The sequence below is a fragment of the Protopterus annectens genome, chromosome 9.part0 (genome assembly GCF_019279795.1).
Source record: "Protopterus annectens isolate FY-2018-M chromosome 9.part0, PAN1.0, whole genome shotgun sequence".
Lineage (NCBI taxonomy): Eukaryota > Metazoa > Chordata > Ceratodontiformes > Protopteridae > Protopterus > Protopterus annectens.
The window spans coordinates 308371893-308394479 of record NC_056743.1 but is presented as its reverse complement, the minus strand read 5'-3'; the positions used below and the strand labels follow the sequence as shown (position 1 = coordinate 308394479).

The following is a 22587-nucleotide window of genomic DNA, read 5'->3' as shown; positions in this document are numbered from 1 at the left end:
TCCGGCTCAGAGCCCACGGCCTCGGTGCGGGAGGGGCTGGTGGTTCCTCCGGGTCCATCGACTCCTCATCGGAGCTGTGATGCCTTTGAAGCCATGCGGAGAGCCTTGTCCCCAAAGACATCCTCGACACCAGGTCTGGCTTCTTCCCCCAAAGAGCTTGTGTCTGCTTCTTCTTCCATCATCCAGGCTAGGCGTAGAGACCCTGCGCCTCAGGGCACTCCCTGATCTTCTGAGACCTCCACAGAGGCTCCAACTGAGGAGGTCCCCAGGAAGCGATTGTGCAAGAGGAGACACTTAGACTCCCCACAGGAGTCTTTAACATCTGACACTGACTTGGATGCGTCAGAAGGGTCCCCACGATCCCCATCTGAGGATATCTCCTTTGCGGCGATACTAGAGATCCTTGGGCAGAGGGGTGATTGGTAGTCCAAAAGCCCTACTGAAGTAGAGTCAGTTCCCCTGAAGGCTTTCGGGTCATACCTTCCACCTCTTTGGTGTCTCCGCCCTTCGATGAGCTCATGCAGCTGGTCTCCTGGAGGCCGTGGGAGTCACCGTAGTCTATGGAGCCTGTCCCTTGGAGGCCTGACAAGTTTATTTCTGCCCCTGTAGATAAATCCTTTTTGTCCAAAGGAGTCCCTGTTGATGCCATGGTGGTGGCGACGGCCACCAAAAAGGAAATGTCTGAGACTTCCTCGTCTATCCATCCTCCTAACAGAGTCCAGGGTCATGGATAGATATGGGAAACGCATGTTCAGTTCAGCGACTTTTACACTCCAATCCCTGAACTATTTCACCCATTTCACTAGGTTGCAAAGAGATCTCCTTAAGGAGATGGAAGTCTTCAGGGTACTGTAGCTGCAGAGGCTTCCGATAAAGTTGCCGCCCAGTTTGCTACCCTAAATTCCATTGTGAACTCGTCCATGCTTCTCGTATCATATGCAGCTGATGGGATGAGTAGGGCAGCAGGTACAGGAATTGCTCTCAGAAGACATTCCTGGATGTGCTTGTGCTCCTTCGCGGAGCCCTTTGTTCTTCATTCGTGAACACCCCTTTTGATGGCTCATCTCTCTTTGGGACTGAAGTGAAAAACTTTGACCAGGTGTGAACAGGAGGGAAAGACTCTGTCTGCCGTCTGAGTCCGTTTTTCTACTCCTACTCAGCCTTACCCCAAAGGCCAAATGGGAGGAAAGATGTGGTTCCGAAAAGCCCAGGGAGCCTTTCAGGACACACGTGGTGAACTCCCCTCTAGGAGCAGAGGAGAGGGTAATAATGGAAGACACCACCCTCATGGCAGAGGAGGTCCGCAACACCAGGGTGACAGAAATCACTTCTCTGGTCAACCCTATCAGTGCTCCTGAAAGGAGGGCCCAACTGTCCTGCTCTGGAGGCAGTTGGGGGTCGCTTATCATTGTACCCCGATGCTTGGCAAGATGTAACAAAAGACAGCTGGGTACAAAGTATTTCCAGAGGGTATTTCATTCCAATCTCCACTCCACCCACTCGCAAGGAGAATCCCGGACGTTCCACCCAGTTACAGGGAACAAGCAACTATAGAGGTCCACAAGTTGCTAGAAAGAGTAATCCAACCAGTCCCAGCAGACCAAACAGGATACGGAACTTACTCAAGATTCTTTTTGGTTCCAAAGAAAACAGGGGACTGGAGACCCATTTTGGACCTCAGCAGACTCAACCAATTTGTGAAGAAAGAGAAGTTTCAGATGGTCACGCTACAGTCTATACTTGCCTCTTTTAGGGAAAGACAATTGGATGTGCTCGATAGAGCTCAAGGATGTGTACTACCACATAAAAATGGCCAGGCCATCCAGAGATCACTTGTGTTTCTGGCTGGGAGCCAATCATTATCAATTTCGTGCCCTGCCCTTTGGTCTCACTACAGCCCCCAGAGTGTTCACCAAATGCATGGCAGTGGTCACGGCTCAGCTAAGGTGTCTAGGATTTCAGGTGTTTCCGTACCTAGATGATTGGCTCCTTACCTCCACCACCAGGCATCACCTGATTCAGGCACGGGAATACACTCTGACACTCCGCAATCACTTAGGCATTACAGTCAACTCAGAAAAGTCTGTCTTGTCGCCATCGCAGCATATCATTTTTATAGGGGCAGAGTTAGACACTTCAACTACCAATTGAGAGAGTCTTTCTTTGCCAGCATGTCAGCTCATTGATATTGAAAGAGCACCAGCCGCAGAAGTTCTAAAAGTATTGGGTTTGATGGCTGCAGCGATCTTGGCCATACCATTAGCAGGGATGCATATGCGGATTCTTCAATGGCTGCTGTTCATTCAATGGTTTTATCTGTAACTTCCAATGAGTCACACAATTTTAATTATGAACTCTTGCAAGAGAGATCTCCAATGGTGGTTGACATCTCTTCATGTAACCATAGGATGCCCCTTTGTACTACCCCCTCCAATAGCTACTGTGACCATGGACACTTCCCTGATGGGGGTGGGGGGGGCATTTTCAGGGAAAAACTGCCCAAGGCACATGGACGGATCAAGAGTCACATCTGCATATCAATGTTCTGGAGATGAGAGCAGTACTTCTGGCGTTGCAGTACTTCCAGGACACACTTCCTCTAGGAACGATTGCAATTCAGATAGACAATATGTCAGTAGTCTGGTACTTGAACAAGCAAGGCGGAACCAAGTCTTAGCCCCTTTGCTGAGAAGCCCTCGGAGTTTGGCAGTGGGCTGTCTCCTCCCAGCGCTTTCTGTTGGCAACGCACATCCCGTGGAGATCCAACGTAATAGCACACAAACTGAACAGGGCAATCTTGTTGCCGCATGAGTGGTCCCTCAAGAAAGAGATTGTGGACAGGATTTTCCGCAAATGGGGCCAGCCTTACTGTGATTTTTTTTTTTTTGCCAGTCACATAAAACACAAAATTCAGAAGCTACTTTGACCGGATTCCCCCTCCGGGAGAACCACCAAGAGACACACTCGTACACGATTGGCCCCCGGTTCTTCTCTATGCATTTCCTCCTATCCCGTTGATACCCAGATTTCTACAGAAAGCAAAATCTCTGGGAAGGACCATCATTCTTATAACCCCTCATTGGCCTCGGCAGATTTGGTTCCCATTTCTTCATCTCTTGGAGGATCCATGGATTCTGGACCTTTTCACACATCTGTCGGGGGACCGCCATCCTTCCTTGTAGTCACTGAAGCCAACAGCTTTTGTCTGCTCCAGTTCTCATAGCCAGGCTTCATAACTTTTCCAATGAGACAAACAGATCCTTTTGTCTTCCCATAAGCCGTCCACCAGAAGATATGTGCTATTTGTTGGGGTTGAACCATGAATGCCTGTTAAGTGGATGCTGTAAACACTACACTATTGACACTTTATATCGTTATTATATCCTGGTAAGTGGAAGAGATTTTCCATATGGGATTTAAGCAGAACATTGATCCTTATCAAGCCCCCTTGACAGCCATATTAGAATTCTTGACTATGATCTTTAATAAAGGAGCGGCAGCCACAACAGTTCGGGTTCAGTTGGCTGCTATATCTAACTTTCATCTCGGAGCTGACGGGCTAAACATGATGTCCCACAAGTTGTCCAAGGCCTTTCTCAAAGGAACTGTTCACATGAGGCCTCCAGTGAAAACTTATTCTCCTTGGAATCTAAACTTTATGCTATCTCGTGTAATTCTTCCTATGTTTGAACCAGCATCATCTTGTGATCTCAAATTTGTATTGTAGAAAACCATATTTCTGGTAGCTATTACTTCTTCCCGCAGAGTGTCAGAACTTCAAGCTTTATCTATCAGCCCTCCTTGTTTGATTTTTCATGCTGATAGAGTATCTCTTAGGACAAACCTATCCTTTTTGCCCAAAGTTTGTTCAGAATCTAATATCAACCAAGTCATTGAGTTTGCCAGTCGTCTTCCCTAACCATTCCAGTAAATTGGAGTATATGCTGCACAAACTTGACGTTCACAGAGAGCTCAGATTTTATTTGGACAGAACAAAAGGTATTAGAAAATCAGACCAGCTCTTTGTGTCATTCTCTGAAGCCATAAAAGGTACACCAGTGGCTAAAACAACGCTTTCTAAATGGCTATCCAATTGTATCACCTTTGTTTATTCAGCTGCTAATATGCCCTTACTACACAAGATTAAAGCTCATTCAACCAGAGCAGTTTCTATATCTTCTGCATTCCAAGCCAAATTGCCTCTTGATAACATTTGTGCTGCAGCCACTTGGTCTAAACCTCATACTTTTATCACTCAGTACAAAGTTGATAAGGCCCTCCAGGGACAGGGCTTCTTTTGGGTCTACGGTCCTGAAGAATGTTACTCCCGTGAGCCACCCGAGATTGAGGGTGCTATGGACACCGCCCATCAGTAAAGAATGGCGAGATTGAACAACTTCACATTAAGAAGTTATGTACTCACCATAATGTTCCATGTGAGTTGTTCCATCTCGTCTTCATTGTTGCGTCCCTCCCTCCTTCCCCCACCTGCCTGATAGCTGACCTAGAGGTTGGTCTCATCCTGGTTGCTCAATTCTTCTTCCTCTCCATGGGAGGGTAGTTCACTTGTATGGCTATAGTACACGCAGCAAACAAGATCTGAGGTAATTCCAGCAGTGCATCATGGGATAAGGGGCTTGGTCTTGAGCTACTGGTAAACCTCGAGCTTTGCAAATGGCTGTATCGAACCCATCAGTAAAGAATGAAGGTGAGATGCAACAACTCGCAAGGAACGTTATGGTGAGTACATAACTTCTTATTTCCAGCTGCTATTTTAGGTAATGAAAAACTTTTAATGATAAGTAAAATTATTATAAGACTGTAAATCAATAGCTTTCAATAAACACCAGAATTCAGTCACCAGAAATGTAAAATTAAACTGTAGGATAGAAATCCATCATTCTAGAAAGACTCTCTCTGAATAACTAACCTTTCCTAATCTAACTGGAGAATGCTGTCCCTAATCTACTCTAAAGCATAACAGCAAGGCAGGCTTACAGTTTTTGGTGAGTTCTCTTTTCTTAGTGTGTCACTGCACAGCACTGTAACTGACTGCAACACTTCACAAAACAGCTCAGTACTTGACTAACTGCACAGCTTATCAGTCTCAACTGTCTTATTTTAAAAATAACAGTCAGCTGTTTGAAAAAGTTCCTTTTCTTGTCAGTCAGCTGTTCAGAAATCACCTAGCAACCAGGAACGTTCTAATGACATCTACTGTTCAGTTGATTCTCCATACTACTTTAGAATATCCCTCTCAAACATGCTCAATTAGAAATATATCGGAACACTGTCAGATTCTTTAAACATTCCATATAAACAGGGAAATACTCAATACGTTAAAACGTATTTACATTTGCACAATTAGCTGGCATATAATAAAAGTTATTCTGAGAATAAACACAAATCTCCTGCCAGACATGTTAACACCAATGAGTGTTTTCATTTTCTTCACACTATACAACGATACTGTTGAGATCCATTTGAATGCTATTAGCAGTTAATTTGCTTTGTGATATGTTAAAAAAAAAAAAAAAAAGGGCAGTGCTCCCGTTTTTCTGAGGCCGATCTTAGTGCAGGCAAGTGTAGATAGCCGGGGCAGCAGTGTTTGTAAACCAAGACTGTGAATGTGAATCAAATTTTTATTAACATGTATAATGTCAACTATCTTGTAGTTAGATGCCTGTGTAGAAGTAACATAAAATGGAAACCCCACATCATAATATTTTATCCAAGTTAGACATGTAAAACTAATTTCCTTCATTCACTTCAGCTAGAAGAACAACGCCAGGCAACTCTGGAGCGTCAGAGACAGGAGAAATTGCGGTTGGAGAATGAACGAAAATTGCAAGAATCACTAGAGAAAAAAGGGCAACAGGCTAAATCAGCAAGCAACAAAGACGCACTTAACGTTACAATGGATGTACCAGTAAGATGTTTTTGAAACCATACCAAAAAAATAAATTCTTAAGGTTTGCATGCACCTGATACTCCTCTTCAGTAATATAGTCTTTGCAAGTATCACTGCAGGTGGTACCGTGCTCCAATATAAAAAGCTGTCTTTGATAGAGCCTCCTTTCCACAAGTCAGAATTTTACAGTTTTTTAAAGTTTTCATACACTGGGGTGAACTTGTGCTTGTGATGCAGGCTGTAATGTAATGAGACAGACTGCACAAATGTTTGTCCACAGCATCTATTTCTGTATGTTTTGCTCCTAGAGTTAAATCCATGTCATTTACAGACACCTGGCTCTTGCTTGGATGGAGATTGCCCCTAGTTAGCAGAAACTTTCAGCTCTTTCTGATTTTCAGGTGCAGTGGGTTGGATGCCTGGGAGGGTACATCCCTGGTTGCCTGTTGCACTAATCCCTAGTTTTTCAATACCAGACGAGACTTACCCAGACTTACCTTGATGAGTGACATCTCAAGTCACCTGATCAGGAGTACTTGGGCCATGACTTCCTCGCCTGGACTCAACTCCCCCGCCCCTCCAAGCCCAGTGTGGTTGATGCCTCACAGCTGAGGAAGAGCTTGTTAGCAAACTTATACCCGGGTCCATGTCACAAATCCAGGAGAGCTTGTCACAGTAGAAGGAATCTTACCTTGCGTACTTTGATGTTTTGCCAACACCAAACCCTGCGGCAGGACGTTTCCATTCCTGCTCAGTATATGTGCAAGGTTCTCAATACATTAAGCATGCTAATTACAGTAGAGTCTCAAGTCTTTAAGGTTATTGGAGATTGTAGGACTCTGGTTTCACTTGAAAGACCTGATGATGGTGTGGTCTTTGTCTAGACATGCAAATATAATGAGCCTTCTGATTCCTTGTACTACCACCCTAAAGTGGCTTCTCATTGGGAGACTGTTGACAGCTTATGAAGGTTCATGCTTTTGCCTTCATCCTGTCCTCCCCTGTATGCCTCCCAGTGAAAGGAGCTGTTTTTTTCTTTCTTTTCCATAGTTATACCATCACCCAGTACTAGATTTTAAAGATATTACCTTGGAAGCACGGGTGCCGTGTTCCTCTGCTTCTCCCCTCCCAAAAAAAAAGCCAACAACTGGTTTAGACAACAGTCATTGAGTTATTTACTTTTTAAACAGTCTGAAGCTGTGTCTCGTCTGACCTCAGCTGATCATGATATCCTGGCGACTGCAGCTTCCTTTTCACTTGCTGTTTAACTAGGGATTTAGGACTTTGAATGTATGGGCTAAGAATGGTGTATTCCTTTGTAATATGGAGTTTTAGGGTCTTCAGACTGAACATTTCAATTGTCCAGGTTGCAGTTCTTCCTGATGGAATTGGGACTGGTAAAAATCCACAGGACTTTACTCATTCTGGATTTGAGTAAGACTTCTCACATAACTCTGCTTGGATGGGCTTCTAAATTGTTGTTTAGTCGAGCCCTCCACTTCATGACCTCAAGGACTCTGGCAAAATAGGCCTGTCTTTTCAAAAATTGTTTCTTTGAGTTCTTGCAATATCATAATTATTAATGCAGTCTGTCTGTCCTACCATATGGCCTTCTCCTCCTGCCTTTGATCTTTCTAAGCATTAGTGTTTTCTCTTGTCAAGATTGCCAGTGAACAATCTCTTATTTCCGTAAGTACTGTCTGATTTGATCATGTTGCAGTCCAAGGAATTCTCTTTTCTCCAGTACTGCAGTTCAAAAATATCAATTTTCTGGTGCCTGTCCTTACTTGTAATCCATCTCTCACAACCATACATTTTTACTGGGGAAAAAACACAACATCGACTATACAGACCTTTGTTAACAATATGTAATGTCTTTACTCTAAAATATTATTCAGGTTTGCCATAGCTTTCCTTCTAAAAAGAAATGCCCTTTAATTTCATGGCTGCACTCACCACCTACAGAGATCTTTGAGCCTAGGAAAATAAATTAAATTTGCCACTGCTTACACTTCTTCCCTGTCTTTTTTCAAACAGCACAATTTTAGTTTTTTGATGCTGAGCAACAAGCCATCTTTTGCAGTTTCTACTGTGTGCATATTGATCACTATTGCAGTAGCCTATGCTATATGGGTTATATCTTGCCAAGGATACAGCAGCCGGCCAGATTTCAAAGCTTCAGGGCACCTTTCACACACGCAAACTGTCAGACAGTTTTGAGCTTAGCTGATTAAAGTACAAGTTTGGGCACTTAGCCCTTCAGAGCTTTACTGCCACAGAGGAGTGCACTTCCCCTCGGGTTTTAAGGATCAACGTTTGGCTTTTGCTTTCCTTTAGTGGGAAGAATTCTTCAATTTTCATAATTTTATTGATGTTTTATTGCGTTCCTCTTCAGGAAAGTTATATTAATGCTAAGAGTGTTGTGTTTTAACAGACTGTCTCAAGACTAATTTAGCAGTTTTTTCTATCAGTTTAAAAGTGGTGTAAAGTAACTGAAAGCATTTTTTCAATGGAGACATGCTTTTTTGGGGGTGGGGGTGCTTTGTACTGACTTTTTCTATTAAAAAAAGTAACTTTTATGGACTGGTAATGTTTACCAGCAATTGCTGCTTGCCTTCCTCGGAAAGGAGGCACCATTTTCAGCTTGACTGTAGAACAGACTATCGATCTCGCTTTTCTGTCCTTCCATCCACAAAAAAAATTAAGCAAACAACCTTTGCCACCACAGCAGACTAGCAATTTGCCTCACCCGCAGATGGTAGACTTTGCTGTGGCCATTTATTGTACCGCAGATCACTCTTCTTTTACCCACATCATTCTGGTGTAGCACTTAAAGCCACTATGGACTGGAGGTTAGCCATGTCCTTTGCAGCTTTTGGGTTTTCCTTTAGTGGGCAAGGGGGAGACGCTCTTCTGTCCTGGGTGAGGGAACAGGGAAGGTTTCCCTTGTTATCAGAATACTGTGCACATCCCTGAGGAAGCTGCTTCTGACATTAGTAATATGGTCTGCCCTTTTATTCCTGTAAAAAGAAACAGAAAACCAAGCATGCAATCTACTCCTCCTCAAATGTCCTTCAAGAATGCAACTGCAGTCATAACATATGGGTTGTCCTGCCTCAGGCAGCCCTCGGTCGGCCGGATTCCAAAGTCTGGGTCCGACGTCGGCTGATGTCGCATTTCTCTCCGTCAGAGCGGCTGGAGTATATAAGCATCAGCCGACGCCATCTTCTTCAGTCTTTCTTGCCACGCGGTGCCCGAAGCAGTTCGCAAGTGCCGGTCGGTCAGCTCCTGTATTCTTCGAAACCGAAGTCATCAAAAAAGCTAAGTACCCCGTTGGGGACCTTTTCTTGCCTCAGCCGATGTCAGAAATTACTGAAAAAGTAAATAATTGTTTGTCTTGTGGTAAACAAATACCTCATAAGGATTTCCATTCTTACTGCCTCCCTTGCCTTGGCCCAGACCACGACGTCTCGGCCTGTGCTCGCTTCAATAAGCGCACTCAGGCGCCGGGCGGAGTTCGCTGAAGACTTTTTTGGCGAAAAATTTGATTGTATTATGCCGTCAGAACAACCGACAACGCATACTCCTAAGAAACGAAAAGACCGGGACCGACATCCTCGGCCCGCGTCTTCCACCGACACCACGCCAAAACTAACCGCGAGTGCCCCGGTTCCCTCTGAGGCGGTTATTCCACCGCTTCGAACCGAAGACACCGCATTACCGATACCTCCGATACCGGAGGCCACTCCGACGCCAGTTACTGATTTTCCTCCGGATACTGAAACCGAGGAAATGCCAGAGACCATTGCTGTTGATAAGGTCACTCCTGCACGTGGAGCAGCTAGGCCTCCCATGTCCATGTCTATCAAGGCCTACACACGTGCTAAGGCAGCCAGCAAGGCCAAGCATCTTACTGCTAAAACCTTACCTCAGCCTACTCCTGAAACTCAAATCATGTCTATGGCCGCAGATTTAATTTCCCTGATCAGAGGTTCCCAGGCCCATCCTGAGAGGATCCCAGCCTCCTCCTGATAAGAGGCCCAGGGTTGAACCCTCTGACCCTCTTTCTTCAGATGAAGATTTTGAGGACTGTGTTCACTCCGAAAGCCAGGAAGAGCCCTTCCAGACCTATGAGGATTCAGATGCAGAGGACTCCATTCCCTCGGCCTCTCCTCCTGAGGATATTTCTTTTGGGGAAGTTCTGCATTCCATGAGGGAGCATTTTCAGTGGCAAGGCCAGGAATATTCAGATTCCAGAAAGCGCCTTCGAACATTCCTTAAAAAACCCCAACACAGACCATTAGCTATTCCTCCTGTGCTTGATGTTTTGGATGATCTATACTCTGACTCCAGTGTTACCCCTGATACTCTTCCTCCTGCTCCTGTCAAGCCTGACAGATACTATAGGGTCCCAGAAACCCATTCTCATTTCTTTAGGGCCCATGCTGTTGATTTAGAAACAATTTCCCAGGGGCCTAAAGGGGTTTCAGCTACCACCTCCAAAAACCCTTTGCCTTCCGACAGGGAAGCAAGGTCCTTAGAGAGATGGGGGAAGAAGGTTTACACCTCCACTACTTTATCTGAGAGCTCTCAATTGTCTCTTTCACATGTTTCAATATCAGGATTTCCTGTTGGATGATTTACAGAAAAAATTGGCCTCTCCTGAACCTTCAGATAGGAAGTCTTTGCAAGAGGCTGTTCATAATTCTCAGCAGGTTAGCAATCACTTTCTACAGTGTGGATATGATGCATTGGAAGCTTCATGTAGGGCAGCTATGACAGGGGCGGTCATTCGTAGACATGCATGGTTAAAAGAACAACCTTTACCAGATCATGTTAAGGCAAAACTTCTTGATGCACCCTTGGAAAAGAACAAGCTTTTTGGTGGTAATGCTAAAGATGTGTTAAAGTCCATTGAGGAAAAAGCCAAGTCAGTTCAGACAGTCAAAGATTTCCTCCAGGCTCAGCCACCCAGATTCAGCAGGAACTGGCCTTCTAAAAACTGGTCCTTTCCTAATCCTGAAAGATTTCAAAGGGGCAAAAACAGGTGTGCCCGAGGAAGAGGGCAATACAGAGGATCCTACAGGGGACGACAATGGCAATCAGCAAACCAAAGAAGTGACACACGGGTTTCTCCTGCCCCGCAGGGACAATCTCAGTGACTTTCCTCTAGTTCCGCTGACCAAGGAGCAAACAGAAGCTCCTTTGGGCGGAAAATTATCTTTGTTTTCAAAAAATTGGCACAAACTGACAAAAGACAAATGGATTTTGGACATTATAGACCACGGTTACAGGTTCCATTTTCATACCTTGCCAAGAAAACAAGGCATGCCAAACCTTCCACAAAATCAGAGGGCAGAGGCTATCAAGCAAATTTCTCTGCTTGCTCAGATCAAAGCAATAGAAAAGTTCCACAACAAGAACAAGGTCAGGGTTTTATTCAAGACTGTTCCTTGTTCCAAGAAAAGAAACTCAATGGAGACCAATACTGGACTTGTCCGCTTTAAACACTTTTCTCATAGTACCAAAGTTCAAAATGCTGACTCTACAGCAACTCCTTCCCATGCTGGGCAAGGGGTCTTGGCTGATTACTCTGGACCTCAAGGAGGCATACCTGCATGTCCCTATCAGACACAGCTGCAGAAGATACCTCAGATTTCTTGCAGGGCCAGAGCATTATCAATTCTCAGCATTGCCATTTGGCTTATCTACTGCACCCAGAGTATTCACGAAATGCCTGGCATCAGTAATTCCTCATTGCAGGCTCCAGGGGATTCAAATCTACCCGTATCTGGACGATTGCCTCATACAAGCGGACAACAAACTAACCTTGACAAAAAACTTGAATTATGTCATACACTTCCTACAGGCTCTGGGATACACAGTCAACTTTCAAAAGTCAAGACTTCAGCCATCCCAGCAAATAACCTTCTTAGGAGCCAAACTAGACACAGACTCTCAAATGGCTTACCTGACAGAAGACAAGCAAAAGAAGTTCATTACTTCAAAAGTTTAGCAAAGCTCACCCAGATGACTGCAAGGAGATTCCTACAGGCCCTGGGTTACATGGCATCCTGCATTCTCCTGGTTCCACTAGCAAGACTACACATGAGAAAGCTTCAATGGTACCTAAAAAGCTTATGGTCTCAACACAGCAACAACCTAGAAGCAACTATTCCGCTCATTCCATGTCTTCAAAAGGAATTTCTATGGTGGGCCACAGTAAGCCAGTCAAACACAGGTATGTCGTTCAAAAAACCTCAGATAACACAGACCATGACCACAGACGCCTCAGACCTTGGATGGGGGGCGCACATGGAGGGCAGATGTATTCAAGGACAATGGTCTCCAAAGGAAACACATCTGCATATCAACCAAAAAGAAATGCTGGCAGTAATGCATGTCATCGAGGCCTTTGGACAACAACTTCAACAAGGCCGCCTACTAATACGGACAGACAACACCACTGTGATGTGGTACATAAACAAGCAGGGGGGCACTCATTCTTACCCCCTTTGCAGACTGACAATGAATCTTTGGGAAAAATCACTGAGTCTAAACATACAGTTACAATCCCAGTTTGTTCCAGGCAAAGACAATGTTCTGGCAGACAGTCTAAGCAGGAATTTCCTAGACCCCCACGAATGGAGGCTACATCCAGACATCTTTATACGACTCACATCGACATGGGGCAGGCCGGACGTAGACCTATTTGCCTCCCACCTCAATCGTCACTTACAAAAATTCTGCTCAAGGACATATCATCCACAAGCATGGAAAATAGATGCTCTCTCATTCAACTGGAGCTCCCTAATAATCTATGCATTTCCACCTCTGCCACTGATGACCACAGTGTTACTAAAGATCAAAGCAGAGCAGCCGAAGGGGATCCTAATAGCTCCAGACTGGCCAAGACAACACTGGTACCCACTACTACGGAGCATATGTCACAACAAAACGTGGGCCCTTCCCCAATGTCCCCAACTTTTGACTCAACACAACTTCAGGACAGTTCATCCCAACATCCAGACGCTACAGCTAACAGCTTGGGAGATCCCATAAATAACCTCAATTTACCTCTCTCCAAGGAAGTTCAGCGGATACTAACAGAAGCCCGCAGACCATCCACCAGAAAGGCTTACTCAGCCAAATGGAAGAGATTCAGCATTTGGAATACAAACAAGTGTCATGATGCATCACTTTTGAGCATTCCACTCATTCTGGAATACTTGGCAGATATGCTACATAACGGACTCTCATACTCTTCCATAATAAAGATACATGCTTCAGCTATCTCAGCTAGATACAACACTGATCCACCTGTGTTTTCGCATCCTTTGTTAAGGCAATTTCTTAGAGGAATCAAGAATATAAAGCCCCCAAGAAAGGCACCAGTACCAGCTTGGGACCTCAATTTTGTCCTAGAAAAATTGACTCTACCTCCCTTCGAGCCAGCAGCTTCTGTGGATTTACAATTTCTTTCCTGGAAGACAGCTTTCCTGCTGGCCATTACCTCAGCAAGAAGGGTTTCAGAATTACAGGCCCTAATGGCAATACCACCGTTCATAACTTTTCACAGAGACAGGGTCTCCTTACGAACCAACCCTACCTTTCTGCCAAAAGTCTAGGGTTTCTTTAAATCAAGCAATTCACCTGCCTACTTTCTTTCCCAATCCTGAGAACAAAGGGGAAAGACTGTTACATACCTTGGACATACACAGACAACTTCGCTACTACCTAGACAGAACCAAGACCAGTAGGAAGTCTGATCAGCTTTTTGTAGCTTACGCCCCTGGAGTACAAGGAAAAGCAATTTCCAAACAGACAATTTCAAAATGGATTGGACATTGCATCAGATTCTGTTATTCCTTCCATGGAAAGAGTGTGCCAGCCAATGTCAGACCACACTCCACCAGAGCTACAGCCACCTCTACAGCATTCTTAAGAGGGGTGCCTACAAAAGACATTCTAGAAGCTGCTACATGGAGCTCCGTGCATACATTTTCCAAACACTACAACCTCCCTTTATATTCCAGCTCCAGAGCAGGCTTTGCTTCGGCAGTCCTGCAGGGATTGATGGCTACACCATCCTTTTCTTAGAGCATACCACCTCCCCCAGCTAAGCTATGGTATTCAACCCATATGTTATGACTGCAGTTGCATTCTTGAAGGACATAGTACAGTTTTGTACCTACCATAAATGTAGATGTCCGATAGATATGCAACTGCAGTCAGGTTTTCCCTCCCTCCTTCCCCTCTATGCCTTGGGTCCACTCTTCTCCCTGTTATCCTTAGCTGGGGATATCTGTTATGGTGTATCTGTTTATTGCTTATTTATTGTCTGGAAACCTATTATTGTCTTCCAATTTGATTACAGCCTTCCTTGGAGGGCACCTGGCATCTGGGGCAAGAAACACTGAAGAAGATGGCGTCGGCTGATGCTTATATACTCCAGCCGCTCTGATGTCGGAGAGAAATGCGACATCAGCCGACGTCGGACCCAGACTTTGGAATCCGGCCGACCGAGGGCTGCCTGAGGCAGGGCAACCCATATGTTATGACTGCAGTTGCATATCTATCGGACATCTACATTTATGGTAGGTACAAAACTGTACATCTGAAGTAGGAGATTCATTTGTCTGCAACCTGTGGGTTATGGATCCGATATCGGATCCGAACCGGCATGGTTTACCAGCTATGGATCCAAGCTCTCAGCTCCTCCCCTCACCCATAATGCCCTGCTCTACCCTCATGACCCCAGATCTCGTTTGCCGCGCATGGTGACCAGATTGTGTTTTTCCAGCTCTCCAGCTAAGTGCTATTTTTAGTGTTTAGAATACTCAATTTGAAAGTTTTTTGGTTTAATTTGTGTGAAAGAGTAGGTTTCCCTCTTGTATTATTACTTTTTTAGAGTTTTAAAACTTAATTTTATATCCCTCCCCTCGCTGGTAGCGTAGTGTGTGTTTGGGCCTGTGAGTGGTTTCTTTTGGTTACTTTTACTTTTTAGTCTAGTAACTTGTTTGTTGGCTTTTGGGATGTCTGAGCAGCCCAAAGCTATTTTTTCTAAGTGCTCCGAGTGTGGCCATAAGCTTTCCCCAGCTGATGGCCACACTCGGTGTGTTAGATGCCTGGGGGTTGAACACCTCACATCTGGATGTTCCATTTGTGCAGGGTTCAACCCCAGGGCATTGAAGGAGCGGAGGTCCAAGCTTGTTTTGGCAGGTCTTTTGCCGCGGACTCGGCTCCGGCCTCCGCTCCTTCGGGGTAACCGTTTCACGGTTGTTCCCTCTCCGGCTCCCTCCTCCTCCTGGGACTCAACCTCCCGTTTCTGGTTGGAGGAGAGGGAAGCTAGAAGAAGGACCGGAGGAGAATCACCATAAGCGGCGGGCGAGACCTCTGTTTCGGCCCGCCAGCCAAGCAGCTTCTCCCGGCCTCCTTGTCCGCTGGTTCTCCCCTCGGCTCCGGTCTCCAGTGTGTTTTCACTGGGACCTGAGGAGGAGGAGACCCAATCTCCGTCGAGGCTATCGAGGAGGCACTCAAGGCCTACCTCGGTAGCCTCGTCGAGATCAACTTATAGCCTGTCGGACGCTGATCTGGACGGATGATGAGAAGGTTCATCCAGGCCCAGATGCAGATGGGAGTGCTCTTGCCTCCCCTCTGGGGGGGAGCTCGACCCCTTTCAAGCCAATTGCTCCTTCTCCGACCCGCTACCGGGTTCGGAGCAGTTGGAGCCGAGCAGCCGGGCGGGGTGGGTCGGCGCCGATAGTACTTGGTACCGGATCCGACCCTGCCCTCGAGTGCATCGGATCCGACCTCGGAGCCTGGATCCGAGCTTCGGATCCGGGGGGATCAGTGCTCCTTCGGCGCCGTCTGTGTCGGAGCGCACTGTCCTTTCGGATCCGAGCACTTCGGCGCCGGCTCCGATCCACTCTTCGGATCCGAGGGGGAGCCAATTGTCGGATCCTTTGGTCGAGGTCGGCTCCCCTTCGGCTTTTGATGTAGTGGAGAGGGCCCTGTTGAGGGTCTCCGGACCCCCGGCACTTGTTTCGGCTCCGTCCCACGCTCCCTCTGCACTGGGCCAGGCTTCCACCATCCGGCCCTTGGGACAGCCCGCTCCTGTGCCCCAAGCTGTTCCCCCAGAACAGGTTACTGCTTGCGAGGAGTCCTCTGACAGCCCCCCAGAGGATGTTCCCCGCAAGCATACGTGCAAAAGGAGGCACATTGACTCCCCCGAGTCTCTCATGGAAGACACGGATTTGGAGGAAGGGGAAGGCTCCCCACGGTCACCCCCCGAGGATGTCTCATTTGGAGACATCATGGAAATGCTCCGCATAAGGGGGGGGTGGTCTGCCCCCAAGTCTTCCTCGGACGAGTCCGTGTTCTTGGAGGCATTTGAAGCGGGCCCGTCTACCTCTTGGGTGTCCCCTCCTGCCGACCCCCTGGTGGACCTCATTACCACCAGGGCGTGGAAGGAACCGGACACCGTGGAGCCAATCCTAAAGGCCCGACCGATCCTCAGTCCACCCGGCTGACCGTGCCCATTGGAGTAAGGGGCCGCCGGTAGATGCCATGTTGACGGCGGCCACCAAGAGGAACTTGCTCAGGAGAGTCCCTCAGTCCATCCCCGAGCAAGGAGTCTCGGATGATGGACCGCTTGGGAAGTGGATGTTTAGTTCAGCGACCTTTTCGGTAAGGGCGCTGAACTACCTGGCACATAATTAGGATGCAGCGCGATCTTATTAAAGAATACGCTGCATCTCCCCAGAGTCCATGTCGGAGGAGGACAAAGTGCTGCACTCCACCCGCATGGCCACTCTTAGATCAGTTACCAATACCTCTGCGGCTACTCTCCCATGCTACGGAAGCGCCGCTAGAGCGCAGGGCAGGTCTAGTCACTAGGCGTCAGGCCTGGCTCCGTCATTCGTTCTCAGAGCCCTTCAAAGCGTCATTTGCGACGCCCCTTTGATGGTTCTGCCCTCTTTGGCAAAACCGTTCGCGACACTTTGACCCAGAGCGAGAAGGACGGAAGACGCTGTCTGCCGTCGGAATCCGCTTCTCTGCACCCCAGAGGCCCTATTCTAGGAACCAAAAGGGTCAGAAGAAGATGTGGTTCGAAGTCGCAGCAATCCCAGCCTGCTCCGGACAACCAGTCCTTCCGTGGCAGAGGAGGACAGGGAGGACGCCGCCCTAGAGGCAGAGGGGCTCCCAGGAACTTTGGGTCCAGAGAACCCTTCTCTGAGCGGCCCAGCAGCAACCCTGAGGGGTTGCCTGGCTGCTCCACTCTGGAGGCAGTCGGGGGATGTTTTTCGGAGCACCTAGCGGCATGGGAGTCCATAACATCAGACCGCTGGGTTCTCCAGATCATATCCAGAGGATACCGCATCCCATTTCGTCACTTACGAATTGAAGTCCCTTCCAGACGTTCCACCCGGTCAACGGGAGGCCGCTTTGGCAGAAATTGGCCATCTGCTAAAGAAAAGAGCCATCCAGCCCGTCCCCCCAGACCAGATCGGATCAGGGTTCTACTCCAGGTTCTTTTTAGTGCCAAAAAAGACAGGGGATCTAAGACCAATTTTAGACCTTTCTCTCTTGAACCTGGCAGTTCCCAAGGAGAAGTTTCGAATGGTCACTCTGCAATCTATTCTCCCCCTTCTGGGAGAAAATCACTGGATGTGCTCCATAGACCTCAAGGATGCGTACTACCATATTCTAATGGACAGACGCTCCAGGAGGTTTCTTCGCTTCCGGCTGGGAGCCAGTCACTACCAGTTCCGGGTCCTTCCCTTTGGTCTCACCACAGCCCCCAGGGTGTTCACCAAAGTATTAGCAGTGGTAGAGGCCCACCTGAGGCTTCAGGGGGTGCAGGTCTTTCCCTACCTGGACGACTGGCTCCTTACCGCCCCAACAAGGCATCTACTACTCTTGGCGCGAGACTCCTTTCTCCATCTTGCTCCCAGTCTGGGCATCACTATAAATACAAAAAATTCCAACCTAGCACCCTCTCACAGTTCATAGATTTTATAGGGGCCAGGTTAGACACAAGGAGTTTAAAAGCCTTCCTCACTGCGGACAGAGTTCAAAATCTGCAGCTCCAGGTGCGGGCCATTCTCCACTCAAGTTCAGTTCTGGCGGAGTTGGTCCTGAGGGCTCTAGGGTCCATGGCATCTGCTATAGCACTTCTTCCTCTCGCCAGGCTCAATATGCGCATCCTCCAGTGGACTCTCTTAGTACAGTGGTCGTACCTTGCTCTTCCTATGCATCATCCCATTGCGATCAGCAAGGCTTGCAAGCGGTCCCTCCTGTGGTGGCTTCACTCTCCAGATCTCCACAGAGGCCGCCCATTTTGTGCTTCTCCCCCTCTCGCCACGGTGACCACGGACGCCTCCCGCCTCGGGTGGGGGGGGGCATTTTGCAGGCCGGACCGTCCAAGGCACGTGGAACGATTCAGAGACCTTACTGCATATCCGCGTTCTAGAGATGAGAGCGGTGCTCTTAGCGTTGCTAGCACTTCAGGACTTTCTTCCCTTGGGAACAATTGCGATTCAATCGGACAACATGTCGGTTGTCTGGTATATCAACAAGCAAGGAGGAACCAGGTCTTACCCTCTTTGTCGAGAAGCCATGAGAGTTTGGGAATGGGCAATCTCCACCAACCGCTTTCTCATAGCACATTCGGTCGGTCCAACATCCTGGCGGACAAGCTCAGTCGCACCATTCTGACCCCTTACGAGTGGTCTCTCAATACTCAAGTAGCGGAACGCATATTCGCACGGTGGGGAACTCCTTCTTGCAATCTTTTTGCCTCTCCCTCAAACACCAAGTGCGACAGTTTTTTCGCTCTGATACCTCCTCCAGGAGGTTCCCCAAGAGACGCTCTGGTGCATGCTTGGCCACCCGGTCTTCTGTATGCTTATCCCCCCTTGCCTCTGATGCTCCAAGTTCTTCAGAAAGCCTCTCGGGTGGGGTGCAAAATGATTCTCATTGCTCCGTTTTGGCCTCGACAGATCTGGTTCCCCTTCCTAAGGTCTCACTCGGTGAATCCCCCTTGGATTCTAGATCCCATTCCGGATCTGATATCTCATCCATCCCACCTATCTCCTCCGAACCTGGACAACCTGAAGCTGACCGCTTGGCTGCTCCAGTTCCACTCTTGATCAGGACTCCCGGTATTTCGTCCCCTGTTAAGGCGATCCTGGTGGCGGCTCATAAACCGTCCACTGGGAAAGTCTACCGTAGCAAGTGGAAACGGTTTTCTTTGTGGGCGGAGCGGCAAGGCCTGAACCCCTTCACAGTTCCTCTCCCTTTAGTGCTTGATTTCTTAACCACTCTTTTTAACGATGGTGCCAGCAGTTCCATGGTCAAAGTACAACTTGCGGCAATCTCACATTATCACATTGGTCATGACTCCAATCCACTCATGTCGGCCAAGTTGTGTAAAACTTTCCTAAAAGGTACTTTCCTTCTCAGGCCCCCTGTAAAACAAGCGGTTCCTCCCTGGGACCTTTCCTTAGTTCTCCAGGCCTTGACCGCCCCTTCAACCGGCTACGGTAGATCTCAAATTCTTGACGTTCAAGACTGCCTTCTTAGTAGCCATTACTTCGGCCAAGAGAGTTTCAGAGCTCCAAGCATTATCAGCTAAACCTCCTTACTTGGTCTTTCATCCGGACCGTGTTTACCTCAGGACCAACCCGTCCTTTCTTCCTAAAGTAGCTTCTGAAGCAAACATTAATCAATCCATTAACCTCCCTGTTTTCTTTCCTAAATATGAAAACAAAGGTGAATATAAGCTTCACTCCTTAGATGTTCACAGGCAACTTAGATTTTATCTAAACAGGACGGCTGGTCATAGGCAATCCGACCAGTTGTTCATTTCCTTTGCTAAATTTAATTTGGGCAAGCCAATTTCTAAAGTCTCTCTGTCTCGCTGGATTTCACAATGTATCTTATTGGCTTATCAAGCTTCAGGAAGGCCCGCACCGGAGAGTGTACACGCTTATTCAACCCGGTCAGTCTCTACCTCGGCAGCCTTTAAGGCTAGGATTCCTCTAGATGATATTTGTGCAGCAGCCACGTGGGCTTCATCTCATACTTTTATTTCCCACTATAAGTTGGATCTTGCATCTAGGGGTAGAGCATCATTTGGCTCCGCGGTGCTCCGGAATATCCTTCCATGATGGCCGCCCAAGATTCAGGTAGCTGGGGACTCTGTCCCACAGGTTGCAGACAAATGAATCTCCTACTTCAGATTTAGAAGTTATGTACTCACCATAACGTTCCATCTGAGTAGGTGTATTCATTTGTCTGCAACCATCCCGCCCTCCTATCCCCCTGGCCTTTCAGTTTCCTGCATATGGTGTGTTACCCTTTTCAGGGTGTTTTTTGCTGTTGGCAAACTCGATCTGAGGTCATGAGGGTAGAGCAGGGCATTATGGGTGAGGGGAGGAGCTGAGAGCTTGGATCCATAGCTGGTAAACCATGCCGGTTCGGATCCGATATCGGACCCATAACCCACAGGTTGCAGACAAATGAATACACCTACTCAGATGGAACGTTATGGTGAGTACATAACTTCTAATTTTTCTTTGGATAGGGGTAGTTTACTGGGTCTGGCTCGGGGGTATAATTCAGGCTTTTGATCCAAAACTGCAACTTGTCCACAATTTAATGCAACCCTCGGGTTGTTTTTCTTCCTGCAGTATGTTTCCAGTATTGTGTAGGTACCGGCAACCTGCTTGCACTTTATAAATCTTAATTTCATATAAAACTTTCATTTGCTTGCCTAGGAATCAAATGAAGGGAAAGCCCACCCACTTTTTAAAATTTGCACATAATTCCAGAGGAATTTCCCTGTGTCTGCATGACATACCACAGACACAGCAAAATCTGTAGTTTACCCTGTCAGGTACTGCAGGGACAGGAAGAAATGGAAACAGATGATCCGCTGTGGCAACCCCTAACGGGAGCAGCCGAAAGAAGACCCTGTCAGGTACTGCAGACATTCTTATTCAGTCAATTAGACCTGCTGATCTCAGGAACTCCGCAGCTGCTATGGAAAAGACAGAGGTAACTGTTTCCCACTGTCTTTATTGCAGATTGGAAGAGATGTTACACTGATTCACTGCTACTTCCAATGTAACCATGCCTTTCATAGCAAAATAAAGCAATTAGATCTGTTAAGGGTTCAAAGGCAGTTGTCACCTGTTCTGAGAACTGTACACAAGTAGTATCACAGTATTGAAATACTAAGCTGTAAATTGTAGTTGTTTTTGCTACTTTATATATTAAGGTGACTTAAGTGTAGTATCAAAGAAGTCTGTGACATTTAGAGAAAAGTTGGAAAATATTTTTTTCTTATAAAGTATCAATACATTTACTGTTTTCATGTCCCCATGGGACAGAACTGCCCAAATCGGGACTGCTCTGCAGGATGTGAGACAGGTTAACAACCCTATCAACTAGGTGCACTGATACTGTTTATGAAAAGGTTTTTTTTATCCTTTCTTATAACGTCCGTACAGAGGAAGATGTACATCTGGTGCATAGATCCATAGGAAGAGGCATTTTCCATTGACTTTTGAGTTAGTCCTTGGACAGGTAGGGTGCAATGAGCATTTTCAAGCCTACAAAGGAAATGTAAGGTTGATGATATACACAATATACAGTAGAATTTACTTCTAGCATGCATGTGTTATGTGCCTTTTCATTAAAAACATTAAGGAAAAAAATCAGAATTGCTTTATCTACATACAACAAATATAGTTATAAATATATGTTAAAGTATCTATTGAAAACCACCAAAACTGTGTTTATATTAATTTGGAATAAAATACTCACTTTAATGTATGTGTATGAGTATTGCACAGTGCTACTATACTAATTCATTGTTTTGAATCTTGAGATGTCTCTCTCAATTATAAACGTTTTTTGCTTTAATAGATTTTTGTGCACATTTTCATATGTAACCATGGTGCTTTTCGCCATGGGTTAAGGTGGACAATAACTAAGTCAATCTCTTGGCAGTGATGTAAAACCTTTATTAGATACACATGCATGTGGGAGACAACGTTTCAGCAACAGAGTCTCCCCGAAGTATAAAAATCAACAGCTTATATACTTTATAATGGTGCTGCATCAGCAGTTTGTTAGAACAGAGAAATGTGACCATGACCAATCAACTTTGGGCAAGTTTCAAGGCTTACAGCTTCAGCACAAAAAAATTCTATTTACTAGGCTAGGCGGATTTATACATAAAAGGTTGGTGTTTCCTGGGGAAGACACTTTCCAAAAAAGGAAAAGAATACAGACAGCTTCTTTAACACATGTTCAGCACTTTTTCATTACTTTACACATGCCTTCAGTCACGTATTCAGACTCTTTTACAAAACATATGATCTGAAGTAGGCAGACTTCATTCGTCTGCAACCTGTGGGTATCGGATCCGACCTCGGATCCGAGCCGGCAATTCAAAAGCTTAGGCTCCGAGCTCCTAGCTCCTCCCTCTTACCCATAACCCCTTGCCAAGCCCTGACTGACCTCAGATTTCGTTTGCCGCTTTTCAAGTAGCTACGGATTCCAGAGCTCCTGGCGTTTGTTGAAGAACAGATAAGAAATTTTGACAGAAAAAGTTTTAAAAATCTCTATTTTTGTTGTTTATATAGTTAGTGTTGAGTGTGTTT

The 22587-nt window shown here is 46.5% G+C and overlaps 1 protein-coding gene across 1 annotated transcript in view; it reads left to right on the top strand.

Moving 5' to 3' along the window:
• Nucleotides 1-22587, top strand: part of LOC122810517 (inner centromere protein-like) — a 1067288-nt gene that overhangs the window by 820620 nt on the left and 224081 nt on the right. Inside the window, exon 16 of the mRNA XM_044082099.1 lies at nucleotides 5774-5929. Within this exon, the coding sequence (XP_043938034.1) occupies nucleotides 5774-5929 (156 nt within the window). The remainder of the gene's footprint in view (nucleotides 1-5773; nucleotides 5930-22587) is intronic.